We start from the raw sequence: 13,294 nt of genomic DNA on the forward strand, positions 1-13,294 counted from the left end.
TTCCGGGAAAAATCGGTACAGACTATCTTTCTCTTATAAATATAATAAAAATAAAGACTTTTTGGAGTTATGAAGGATGCAGTACTACTCTATAGGTACTCAAGATTAACAGGATATTGAGTGAAAACGAGCATTTCACCCCCCCTTTAATTTTTTCACGTTAAAGAGCAAAATGAGATGCAATATTTTAAAGAACAGCTCAAACAGTTGCTTTCAGAAATGAAAAAAAATTCTTTAAATTTTCTTAATACTTAGCTAACTTGTACTTACTTTAGATCCAGTCAAAACCAGATGCAATGTTACACAATGAATCTTAAGTCTGATTCAAGAGAACACCTGATTAAAAAGACCAGAGCATTATATGGAACTGCTCTTCCGTAAAACACTAACACACACACACACACACACACACACACAAACACACACACACACACACACAAACTGAAAAAATCAAAGGGAAACTAACTCTGTAATACAATAAATCCACACAACTAGCATCCATTTAAAATGTTTTAATGCATATAATAAGAATAATACTCTCAATAAAAACCAATAAAAATAAAGCACTTCATCAAGGATGAACAGTTTAAACAGCGTCCGTCTTTCCAACACTGGGAACAACAAATGGAATTCTCCAGAAAAGCACATGAGGTCAAAGGCTAAAGACATATCGTCACGCAAATGATGTAAGATGATCTGTTTTCTTTCTCATTCACACACTCCCCTTAATTTCCATCCGTCAAAACATTTCACTCTCAAATAGAGAGGTGAGGTGACAACTCTTGAACGTGCGTTTAAAACAGACACTCACGGACAGACACATATCTATGCACCCGACACGTGCAGTTTGTCACAGAGAGAGTCCTGAAATACAAACAGATCTTTGGTTCAGTGAGTACCATAACACCAGCAGTGCAGCCAAGTTGCTAAAATGCCATTAGTGGAGACCTAAAAAAAATTCCAAATAACCAAACTGGTGGATACTGTGCTTATATGTGTAGTTTTGCATTTGTGTGTAGCAATGAAAGGGACTGACTATTGTCTGAAGAGTTTTAATGTTATTTCGGGAAAGTGTGAGTAAGGATTTTCTGTTAAGATCAAGTGATTTTTGAGTAAATCAGCAGCATTCGGTCTGAGTCTCAGATGAAAATAAGTATGAAACGCTTCTCTATTTATTGAAATGCACTCAGATTTGAGCTCCTCTTTGATTTCTGTTAGAACAGAAGATTGTGCAGGTTTACAGTGTTTACTGGAGGGTTATCTTTTTTAGTTTATATTGCACTGGAACACAATAGTAGATTTCAACATGCATGCTCACACACAAACATTCACACAAAGTAAGAACAGGGTGCAAACAATACGCTGCACAGCGAGAGTGCATTTATCCGTAGCCTTTCAGCGGGCTGTTCAGTGCTTACTGGGGAACTGTCAATCTGATGCCTGAACGCCAATCAAATCTACCTTAGAGGCTTTGTTGGGGTCAATGCCTTGTTAACAACAGCAGGGAGTGTAAAAAAAAGAGTGTGGATTAAAAATGTTGACCCACAACTTCTCAGTCCAGAAAGTAAACATCAGTCACAGATGTATATAAGAACCGGAAAAGGAGCAAATCGAAAGGATTTTTCTGAGCTGTTTAATGTTTTGATCTTTTAGGTTGTTTGATCAGTTCTGGCGAGATACTCTAAAAGACACTGTTTCAGCTCTTCAAGAAGATCTAAGGCGAAGGATCTTCAGTGCCCTGAAAACCTACCTGTCCACCTCAAATAAGATGGCATCACCTTACTTGACAGCAGACTGTTGAGTGTTTATAAAGACTAGACTTTGTATCCTAACTGCCAGAGTTATTGGTTGTTGCTCGTGTTGGTGAGGTTTTCCTGGTCAGGGAAGGAGCTGTTTATACCCAGACTGCTGAGGAGATCTCGGAGTGTGGATACAGTGTGCTGCAGCTCTGTCCGTTCCTGCTGGAGAGTCTTTACCTCCGACTGTAGCTCGGCCTCTCGATTCACCAGGCCGTCCACACGAGTCTCCAGACATCTGATCTTAGCATTGGCAATCTGATGGAAGACAATAATTGTTCAGTCCAGGCCAGATACGATGTAAATATAAAGTCTAAAATATTCAAGAGTCTTTGCAATGAAACAATTCAATTTATATTTGATTAAGTAATTGAATAAATAATTTTAAACAAAACAAAAAAAAGAAAAAAGCACACAAATCAAACCAAAAGAAAAGTAAAAAAACCAACAAAAAAAACAAAGCAATATAAAAAAGTTTTGCAGTGCAATATTATGGATGCTGTGCTAAGTTCATAAATATGCATCATTTCACTTTGAAATATGTATAAAATATTTAAGAAGAATATTTGCAAGGAACTATTCATACTATGCCAGATGTTAACAGCTGAATAAAAAATACTAAAAGCACACAAACCACACTGAAATAGAACAAAACAAGAACACAAACAAAACGAAAGTGGCAAAAAATAAACTGCAGCTTTCGTTGAGTTCACTTTGAAATGTTGTTATGGTAATGCTGAAAATTCAGATACAGTGTGAATAAGCCTTTAATGTAGGTGAATGCATTTATATAAAGGGATTCTGCTAGTAGTATGGGCCACCTGAAGCTCCTCTAGGAGGTCTAAGTTTTGCTGTCGGAGGCATCCATTGGTCTTCTCCAACTGGGCCACGCGCTGTGATTGGCTGAGAGTGGAGGGACCATCCAAGAGCTCGTCCTGAAGAACATGATATTCCACCTCATAGGCCTGCAGCTGCTTACTGATATCCATCTCAGACACCTAACAAGGAGACAGGTACAACTATACAAGATGAGAACGTCAAAGATGGACAAGTCAAAGCATGTTTCTTTGTGTGTGTGTGTGTGTGTGTTGTGCAGACAAACTTCAGTTTATAAGATTGGGGGGTGGGGGTTCTAAAAAACTCTACTGATGAATGATCATTCAGCATCCAAAAACAACAAAGTGAAAACATATGCCCTTTGTGTGTTCAAGCTCCTCACAACTTGTGTCTTGTTTTATAGCGTCATAAATTCCTAATAAGTGGAAGGTGCTCACACATGAAATCAAAGTACTGCAATTCAAAGATTTTTAAACAATATATAAGTTTTTATTTTAGGAACAAAACAACAACAACAAAAAAAAAAAAAACGAGTAGAAATTTGTACTGTTTTCATAAGTTCTCATAATAAAAAAATTATATTCAATAAAGAGCAGAGTACATACAGAGATACTTGGTTTTGCTTATTGCATTTGTTCACATTGTTACTCTTGCTTTATGTGAATTATTTTCTTGTTGCGAATTCTATTAATTGAACATGGTTGAGCATCACTTCAAATATTCAACAGATGGGACAGAACTTGTGGTAAATGTCTTTCATGAAACATTTTTCACCGTTTCAGACATAAAACACGCATACATGCACAGACACACACTTAGCAACACCCATACTTCACTAACTCCATCTATTATTCGTGCCGAGCTCACGATGACACTAGTACTTATAAAAACCACATATGAAGATGAACACAGGACACACCCGAGAACGAGTATGTGTTGATTGTATAGGGAAAGACACACGTATATTGCTGTCACCACAAAAGCACAAATAGAATCCACACCCAAATGTGCCACTGCCTTAACACTTAGTGCAAGTGAAAGTGCATACTGTATGTGTATATGCGAATTGGACGTCTGTTTGGAATGCAGGTACAGTGCACACTAACACTGACGAAGATGTTACCTGATTGATTGTTTTTTCCATTTGCACAAGGCCGAGATTGGGTAAGGTTGTTTTGATGAACTCCACAATTGACTCAAGATTGTCATGCTGCAGAATTAGAGGCTTGTGGCTACCAAGAAGACTCAAAGCCACCTTGAAGATGACCTCTGATCCCTGAAGAAACAGCATATCTGGAAGACATAAAATCAAGAAATACTTTTCAGTTTCTTTCAAGGAATCCGTTTGAAGATGGCAGAAACTAACAGAAATAATATTTTACTACAATAGTGTATAGTAATACAATAAAAAACATTATTTATGTTCACAAATGAAGTTTAATAGTCTATTAACAGCATGCCTGATAAATACATTATGGTTTAAACGGTATTAGAATCCTGGCAGAGAGCAGTAAAACGATAATTATTAATGATATACTTAAAATAGTTACTTCATGTTATGGCATATAAACAATATATTTTTAATATTAACATTCTTTAAATTGTTGTCTATATAACAAACTAAATAAATAAATAAATAAAATAAATGATTTAAACTGCTTCACAAATCAAAATGTTAGTCATTTATTTAATTACACAACTTGTCTTTTTAAAGGGGTCATGTGACGCGATTTCAACTTTTCCTGTCTCTTTGGAGTGTTACAAGTTGTTTGTGGATTAATAAGATCTGTAAAGTTGCAAAGACTAAAGTCTCAAACCCAAAGAGACATTCTTTATAAAAGTAAAAATGTCCACACCCTCCTAAAAAGCCTTGTTTAAACACGCCCCCACATCTATGTCACGATGTGGGAAGATTTGCATAATGCCGCCCAAATGTTCACGTTAAGAAAGTAGGCGTAACATTGATTCTCGCTGTAGTATTGTTGCTGCCGCTGCCAACATGTCGTGGAGACGCTGTGTGTTTTGTTGCGAAAGAGAAAATACTTTGTTGGCCTTCGAAAAGTGGACAAAACTAGAAATCAGTGGTTAAGTTGTATTCACAACACTGTTTCAGAACAGTTCAAGCCAAATATTTGCGTGTGTGCAACGAGTTTTACGGAGGGCTGTTTCGTGAACCTGAGAGAGTAGACTACAATGCCGTAGTTCTGACTCACTGTAAGTATGTTTTCGTATTTAAAGAATTTGCCACTGATGATTCAAACATGAGTTCTGAGCAGTGTAGAGTTGCGCTTGTCTGTAATTTATCACACATTTATCACAAAATGCAGACATGGTTTTATGTTTATGCGGCATGATGCAACGCAATGTGTAAAAAACAGTATAAGTCATTATAATCAGTAATTATGTCCTCTCTGGATTCAACAGATGCCTTGTTTGTAATGGGTTTTATTGGTTTCGTCTTGTCACTCCAGGACACGGCATCACAGTATGTGAAGGGGTGTGACATTTTCCGTCACACATGAAGTATTCGGCCAATCACAACGTACTGGACAGCCGGCCAATCAGCGTACACCTTGCTTTTCAGAAGAATGAGTATTGTAAAAAAATCTACCCGTTTCAGAAAGGCGGGGCATACAGGAGAAAAAGTAATGTACAGTGTGTGGAATTTTTTTTTTTAACCTGAACCAAAGTTTTTTTTAACCTTAAACCACATAAATACATTTCATTACATCAAATATACAAAATAATGTTATTTTATACCAAAGTCATATGACCCCTTTAAAATAAAACCAGTAGTTAAATAAATGTAAAAAAAAAAAAAAAAAAAGATGGTATTGATAATAATTATACATTTTTTCTCAAAATCATGCTTTAAAATCATTTAATGGCCACCTAGCTGTGCATTATGATTAAAAACAATACTGAATAAAATTTTAATTAAACAATACATTATTTAATTTTAATAGTGATTTTTATATTATTTAATATATTGATTTTTTTTTCTCAGTGTCATGCTGTAATACATATACATACATATATATATATATATTTAACAATGAAAAAAGCAGTATAGTAGTAAAAATTGTTGAGAGTTGTGTTTGTTTTTAAGTGTTAGTATGTCCATGTAAAGGCAAAGAAATGTCAATAGGAATGTGTATGTGGAAGTCAGTGTGTGGAAAACGAGATGCTTCAACATGGTTCAAACGATTACCCATGGAAAAAGGTATGTGAGTGTGTGTGTGTCACAAGGTCAATGACATTCACCCTTATAATCACACCACACACAGTGTCACGGAACTGTGATTAAGCAAAACAAGGTTAGCGCCAGTCGTTAGGCATCAGTGATTCTGATTACTATGCATAATTAACTTTAGCATGTCCACAAAAGATAAAGCGTGATGCAAAGGATAAACAGAGTCAGAGAATTTAACATTCTGACATAATAAATGAATGTAAAGTATTTATGAAGATGCTTAGTAGTGAATTTAGGAACAATACCATCATACATACAATAATTTTACTGTTCTAAAGAATATTTTCCTGAACTTATGTATTTTCTAAAATCTGATACAAAGTGAACTGATTTATTTATTTTCTGACTGCAGCTGCCTTTTCAATTGTTATATATAACAATAATAAGACACATGACTTATTATTCATGGGAGCAGCATAAACGATTCAGGGTGAATTATGCAACAAAAATAGACTTAGGGTTAGGGTTTTAAGAAAGCATGTGCAATAGCAGTCACCACTTAAAGGAGAAAAATAGCATATAAAGTAAAAATAAAAATATAAAAAATATAAACCCAGGTGCAAAAATTCTTCTCCAACTTGAAAAACCACACCTCAAGATGAAAACTGATGCCAACTTGCAACATTTTGTTAATATCTCTCAGTAGACAGGGTGTGTCTGTGTACGTGCAGATACGTGTGCACCTGACGGTATATGGTAACGACAAAAGAGAGAGAATGCGCTGTTATATGTGTTCCATAGTGTGCTTCCAGACAAAAGAATGCCAAACATGTAGGCCATCTTCATAAACACTTCTAAGGAAATCGAGAGAATGACAATCCATCACCATCTACCACACTGGCATCTGATCAGCCTGCTGATATCTCCAAACACGGTTTCATTTTTTACTTTTTAGTTCAAAAGAAGATGCTTTTAATCTGTGGCTGGTATGGCTCGGTGGTTAAACATCTGAGCTGCTAACAAAACCCGAGGTTTGTAGGTTGCACACAACTCACTATTATGCCCTTGAGAAAGGAGCTTGTCCAAAGGGACTGTCCCTGCTTTAAATAAACGTGTTTGTTAAATGTATAATTATAAAAAGCATTGTGGTAAAGGGCAATCTCAGGAACTTGTTTTGATTGGAAGTGTGTACTGAGAGTGTGTTTGTGTATTGAAGAGTTTCTGAGGGTGTGTGCATTCACCGAACACTCGAGCCACAAATCCAAGAGGGAAGTGTGACGCAAAGGCGGTGAGGAACCAGGGAGCGGCGTAGAGACTGGGGCCGATCTCGTACAGCTCCAGATGAGTGTACAGCTCCCTGTGATAATCATGCAGCAGACGGGACAGCTGATACATCTGAATCTAAGAAAGAACGAAGAGCAAAACAGTTACTGACCATTTTAATCAGAAGAAAATAAAAAATGCCTGCCAAAATATTGCTATGATTTAATTAAACTGTATAATTTAACCCAGTCCTAACACACTAAAACAACCTCTCTCATCTAATGAACCTTGTTGCTTGGTTGTGATGTCATTGTTGAGCACTGCATACAGTTATCGTAACAGATTCTTCTTGCATGCTTGGCTGTGGAGTTTTTTTTTTTTGCTTGATTTGTATCAGAGCTGTCAGAGCTTATATATTACGTGACTGATTATGTTGATTTGATTTATGGTTGCCGTAAATGCAATATAAAGGAATGTACTGCATTACTGAATATGAAGTGAACTGAACACAATTTAAATTAGGTCTTTAGAACAATCATCTGTGAAATATCATTGTTTGTATTTCACATTTTGGTTTTGTAGGGCAGAAGCAGAACATGTGGTCATGCTGAAATCAGGAAACCTCCCCTAGTAAAAAATAAATATACTTAAACGTATTTGAAATACATTTATTTCATGCTAGGTATACTATAAATACATTTATGTATTTAGAAATACCCTCTAATTGTACTTAGTATACTTAATTGGAACATCTGATTCTGTAATTAATTGTGCAGGAGTAGTGTTGGAGAGCAACTAAGTATGATTGTTCTAGAGTGGAACGATTGCAAGTATACTTCAGGTCCACTTTAAATATTTTGCATTTAAAAACCAATATTATTCAAAGATCATACAATCCTCATCAGTAGTGACATTAAAAACACATTCAAGGGTTAATGTTTAGAAATGTGCATTGAGCACAAATCGTACTCAAAATAAACGTTTTACTTATAACTATCATATCAGTAAGTCTTGAGCGATGTCAGTAAATATGTTAATAGATTTGAACAATGCTTAGTATGTAATGAATGTATTTTAAATATATAACTTTTTTTACTAAGGTCTATCAGTAATATTATGAAACATTTCTACAATTTAATATACCATTTTCTGTTTTATATATATTTTAAAATGTAATTTATTCCTGTGATGGCAGGTTAAGATTAATGTTCAGCAGCCATTAGTGAAAATTGATCACAGAGTCTTGAGTGTCACATTATCCTTCAGAAATTATCAAGAAACATTTCTCATTATGAGCAACGTTCAAAACATGAAAGAATTCTAAACATTTTTAGGAATTAGTTTGAAGTAGAAATCTTTTGTAACATTTTAAATGACTTTACAGTGAATTCTGATTAATGATGTTGTTCGAATGATGATCATTATTTGATTAATGATGATGTTTTAATTTTTTTTTTTTTTTTTTATGATTTAAACGGTAGTGCATGGAAACCAGAGAAACTACAGAGAATCTAATACTGTAGGACCATTTATCCAATCACTGATAAACCTACACATAATGATTATTAAAAAGGATTTATTAAAATTGTAATTATTTATGATTAAATTCTATCAAACCATTCCATTTTTTTCTTCAATGGAAAACAAAGCAGATTTTTCTAACTAACATACTGAAATAAAGTGAGTAGTATTTGTCCGGTCATGTGACCTAAACATAGCAGTTGCCATACAGGATAAACACCCTCAGATAGAATAAAATCGACTAATATGGCTACAGTCTTTTCATTTGTGTACATCATTTTTAAACGTGTTGAAAGCACTGCTCAGGTGTAAAACATTAAGTAGGGAAAAAAACTATTTGATGTCATCTACCATACGTGACAATGTTAATGTTACTGTACCTGAAGTATGATCATATCAGGCCTGTACTGTTTGCGCAGCCCCATGTCGTACATAAGGAATTTGAGCATGTGGAATGCATCCTCCTCACTCATATGGAGCAGCAACACGCCGGCCACAAAACTCAAGCCCTGGCAGTAACCCACCTCTGGGTCCAGCAGAGAATATGCCTTCAGTAGATTATAGAGAGAAAGCTGGCCAGCACCCAGCTGAGCGCTGAAATACGGATGAGTGGGAAATGTACGTCCTGGGAGAGGAAGAAGAAAAATCATTAAAGAATTCTTTTTTTTTTTTTTCAGTGCAGCCTGAGTAAAACAATGCTGCTGTTGTTGTTTAAGTTGGCAGAGGCATATGACCCCCATCCCCACCCAACCCTTTAGCTCAATCTCCTCCTCTTGTGTTCAGTCTGATTCAGAGGGTTACTCTCAGGGGTGTGCAGCAATTTAGCCACACATAGAAAGAAAGAATTAACAAAAGGAACAGAACAGACTAGGGCTCCAATATTTGATTTTGTATCATCAACCAGGTTATCAATTCTCCAGTAAATGCTTATATTACCACAATGCTCCTCTCATGTAGGTTCATAAAAAGGCCAAGTATTTGTACACTTAAGTTACACAATAAATAAATAATAAATATAGCATACATTTTTATTATCAGATCCAATCGGTGATTGAAAATGAAGATCCGACATTTCATACAGTTTGCTGTTCGTACGTGGACACAATTCAGTTGTCCATTTAATGATATTATAGTAGTTTTAAGATCAGTGGGTGGTATGGAACACTTTTTAATATCTGTGGAAAGTGCTGCTTTAGCAGCAGCATCCACTCGTTCATTTCTTGGGAATTCACAATGTCCAGGTGCCCAACAAAAAAAATTATATTACATTTCTGTGTTTCCAGCTCTGACCATTAAAAAAATAACTTTTACTATTACATGAAAACAGAAAACAGGAAATTTACAAAATGTAGATTATGGGCCAGTTTTACTAAATAGGGTAAATCCAAGCATCCAAGCACAGTTCCGAAAAAGCGGCGATGGGCATGGAAATTTCTGCGGGTGATTTACTACCATCATGCAAATTAAAGAACACTCAAGAAGAGACAACATCTCATTTACATATTGACCATGACCAATGCAATGCAGCAAGCACAGCGCAGATAAGCATAGTCGCAAATAAAGAACAAAGAAATAAAGAAGCCACAGTATGTTAAAAAAGAACCGGAGGCCAAAAAATGAAGGATTGCAAGAACTTTTTATAGACCTGGAATTGCATGACTCCTAGTTAGAGTTGGGATTTGATAATCGATTCCGATTCCAGAATTGGATACTTAAGGTCAGGAATGGAATACTTGTCAAATTAAAATTACGATTCCATTTATCGATTCCTATATTTTTTCATCTGTGAGACCAGACCTAGCAATCTGCCAGGACCTTTGCTTGCTAATCTAAATGCTCCAAAGTTTGGCTACATTTACAATGAGAATCCCCCAAAAAAGCTACGTATAATATCTTTGACAGCTAAACATGTTGCAAGAGAGGTGTCACCACCAACATGACAAAGCACTTTAATTTAATAGATTTTTAAAAAGCGAAAAGAAGCTGTTAAAATGTATTTCTCTTAGAATCATACAAGAGATTCATTCAAGAACGCTGATTCATCCAGTAATGAAACAAGTACATCTTGAGTGAGTCATTGAATCATTCATTCATAAATTACGTGGTTTTGTTTAGTTGTTCAGTCGTTTTTTTTTTCTCTCAAACAGCCATAAGATCAGATGAATGTGTAATATGACACATTTGCTTTTAATTATTATTATTTTGCACACAAACAGCTCTTAAAGAGTCCAATTTTCAGCTCCAATAAATGGTTTGCAAAATAGGGACACGAGATAAATGTTTGATTTCATTATTCAATCACAATGGAATCGAAACTGGGAATCGATACTAATTAAGGGTTCCAGGTTATCTTATTTCCTGAAGCAAATCAAAAACAACATGGCTTGGCAAATGATACATTGGGATAATGTGTTCTTCTGACATTCCAAATAAATGAATACTTGTGGATAAAATCCTCTCCCTGCTACCATGCGCTCTCTGTTCTCTGCTGTGCCTCCAAGCAACAACAATTACAGCCAATGCAAGCACAAAATGTTGCAACGTTTTTCTTTTGGCGTTAAATAATGTCACAAATACCAGCAATTTGACGAGCGCAAACATTAGTAAATCACGTTGCGTGATTCATTTTAATACTGTCATAAATTTTGCGTTTGAAAGGGAAATTCCTACAAATGCATATTCAATAATGTCAGGCGCAAAAATAACATTGTCCCCACCTTTTTTAGTGCTAATTTATCACTTCGCATCTTTAGTAAATCCTAACAGTACTATTTTAACGCTAAAAGAAGGTTTGCGCTGGTGCAAGCTGTTAGTAAAACTGGCCTTATGTATGCACCTGAAGTGGAATATAATGAAATGAAAACTGAAATATTGTATCAATTTACATTTACTCATTTAGTAGATGCTTTTATGCATTAAGTTTTTACCTTACTTAAAAACAAGTTCTTACTAATAATCACTAATTGAATACAGTTTAGATTAATATACAAATATATATTAATGTCTGACTTGGCGTCTTCCTACAAACAATATACATTCCTATAAGATTAGGTTTCTTCCTGTGTTGCAACGCTATCTATCTCTCTTTCTCTCTGCTGTCACTGTTCTGAGAGCCACTGACACCTCCCTTTTCTATGTCTAAGCCTCCCCATTAATCTCTCCATCTTCACATCTGTCCATCTCCGCTAGTGTCTCAACCATTCATTCAGCCCGAGGTTCTGCAGAAGTTGTTCTCTATAATAAAGGCGGTAATGATCATTTTGTAAAGAATAGAGACTTTTGTGTATACTTGGATGACAATTTTTGAAAAAATTCCAGGGCAAGCATGAGCATGTACAGGCAGAAGGTAGTGTGTATTTTAAAGAGAAAGGCAGAATAGCTGTTTTTCACCATGCTAGAACAACATTAAGCAAGCTTGTCTTGTTGAGTTAATCAACTGGACATGTCTCTGTTGCTCAAGACATTTCTGAGGCAAAACATCCTGAGCAACTGTGAGACACACATGCAGTTTACTACAATGAGCCTATAATAAGTACAATAATACTTTACTACAATAAGTACTAATGGACAAAAGGAGTACAGTAATTGTTCCAAAACCTATTAAGCTGCTTACCAGGATAGCAATTTAAAGGCCAGTTCCACTGTACTGCTTTTTAATAACTGTATTTAATAACTTTTTTATAACTTTTCATGTCAGACACAAGTGAAATAAAATAATTGATATTACAAAAATATTACATTCACACACTCAGGAAGATTCTTTGTGTTTTTTTACAGGACGTTTCTTGTGCAAAATTAAGTAAAACAGTATTATTGTGATTTAAAATAAACACTTTCTTTTTCTATTTTAAAATATTTTAAATGTAATTTATTCTTGTGATAGCACAGCTGAATTTTCAGCAGCTATTACTCCAAACTTTAGTGTCACATGACCCTTCAGAAATCATTCAAATATTTATTGTTATCACTGTTGAAAACAGTCGTGTTGCTTATTTTTTGTGGAATATTATTTTATAAAAAAAAAAAAAAAAACTTACTGATAACAATTTTTAACAGTATTAAAATAATAAATAATATATGTATATATGTTCACTCAACACCAAAAAGTTCATTTAAATACTTTTACATTACATTTATATTTAACTATATAATGAACTACTGAACCCAACAGTTAAGGACTCCATGTTTTTTTATTTAATTTTTCATTCATTATTTCAATATAAATACATTTAATTTTGGGGGAAGTGGGGGAGGTTGTGGACTAGTGGTTAGAGAGTATGACTCCTAACCCTAAGGTTGTGGGTTCGAGTCTCAGGCTGGCAATACCAAGCGAGGCACCGAACCCCCAACTGCACCCCGGGTGCCGCAGTATAACTGGCTCCCGGTGTGTGTTCACTAGGGCTGTCACTTTTAGTTCGAAAATCGATTGCACAATTGATCGTACCAACCAAAGCAAGTTTTGAAAATGAAAATAGGGAATCGATTTTAACCAAATATATACACTATTAATTTTAAAAGAATTAAACAATAAAAAAATATAGATGTAACAAAACTCACAAAAAAGCAGAAAAAAAAAAAAGAATTCCGAAAGTGCAGTATGCGTTGCAAAAGCTAGACAGAAAATCGTTCACACCAAACAAGAATAGAGCATCTGGCGCCAATGATTTCAATGTTAAGTCAATGT

General features: G+C 35.1%; 1 protein-coding gene across 7 annotated transcripts in view; it reads right to left on the reverse strand.

Moving 5' to 3' along the window:
* Positions 1 to 497: 497 nt before the first annotated feature.
* LOC127948816 (TBC1 domain family member 1) overlaps positions 498 to 13,294 on the reverse strand; it is a 54,567-nt gene continuing 41,770 nt past the window's right edge. For all 7 annotated transcript variants that reach the window (XM_052545571.1, XM_052545572.1, XM_052545573.1 and 4 more), the window contains 5 exons: positions 8,991 to 9,235; positions 7,068 to 7,227; positions 3,757 to 3,926; positions 2,618 to 2,794; positions 498 to 2,054 (listed from right to left, as the gene is read on the reverse strand). In XM_052545571.1, the coding sequence (XP_052401531.1) occupies positions 1,842 to 2,054; positions 2,618 to 2,794; positions 3,757 to 3,926; positions 7,068 to 7,227; positions 8,991 to 9,235 (965 nt within the window). In that variant the 3' untranslated portion in view covers positions 498 to 1,841. The remainder of the gene's footprint in view (positions 2,055 to 2,617; positions 2,795 to 3,756; positions 3,927 to 7,067; positions 7,228 to 8,990; positions 9,236 to 13,294) is intronic.

The sequence above is a fragment of the Carassius gibelio genome, chromosome B1 (assembly GCF_023724105.1).
Source record: "Carassius gibelio isolate Cgi1373 ecotype wild population from Czech Republic chromosome B1, carGib1.2-hapl.c, whole genome shotgun sequence".
Lineage (NCBI taxonomy): Eukaryota > Metazoa > Chordata > Actinopteri > Cypriniformes > Cyprinidae > Carassius > Carassius gibelio.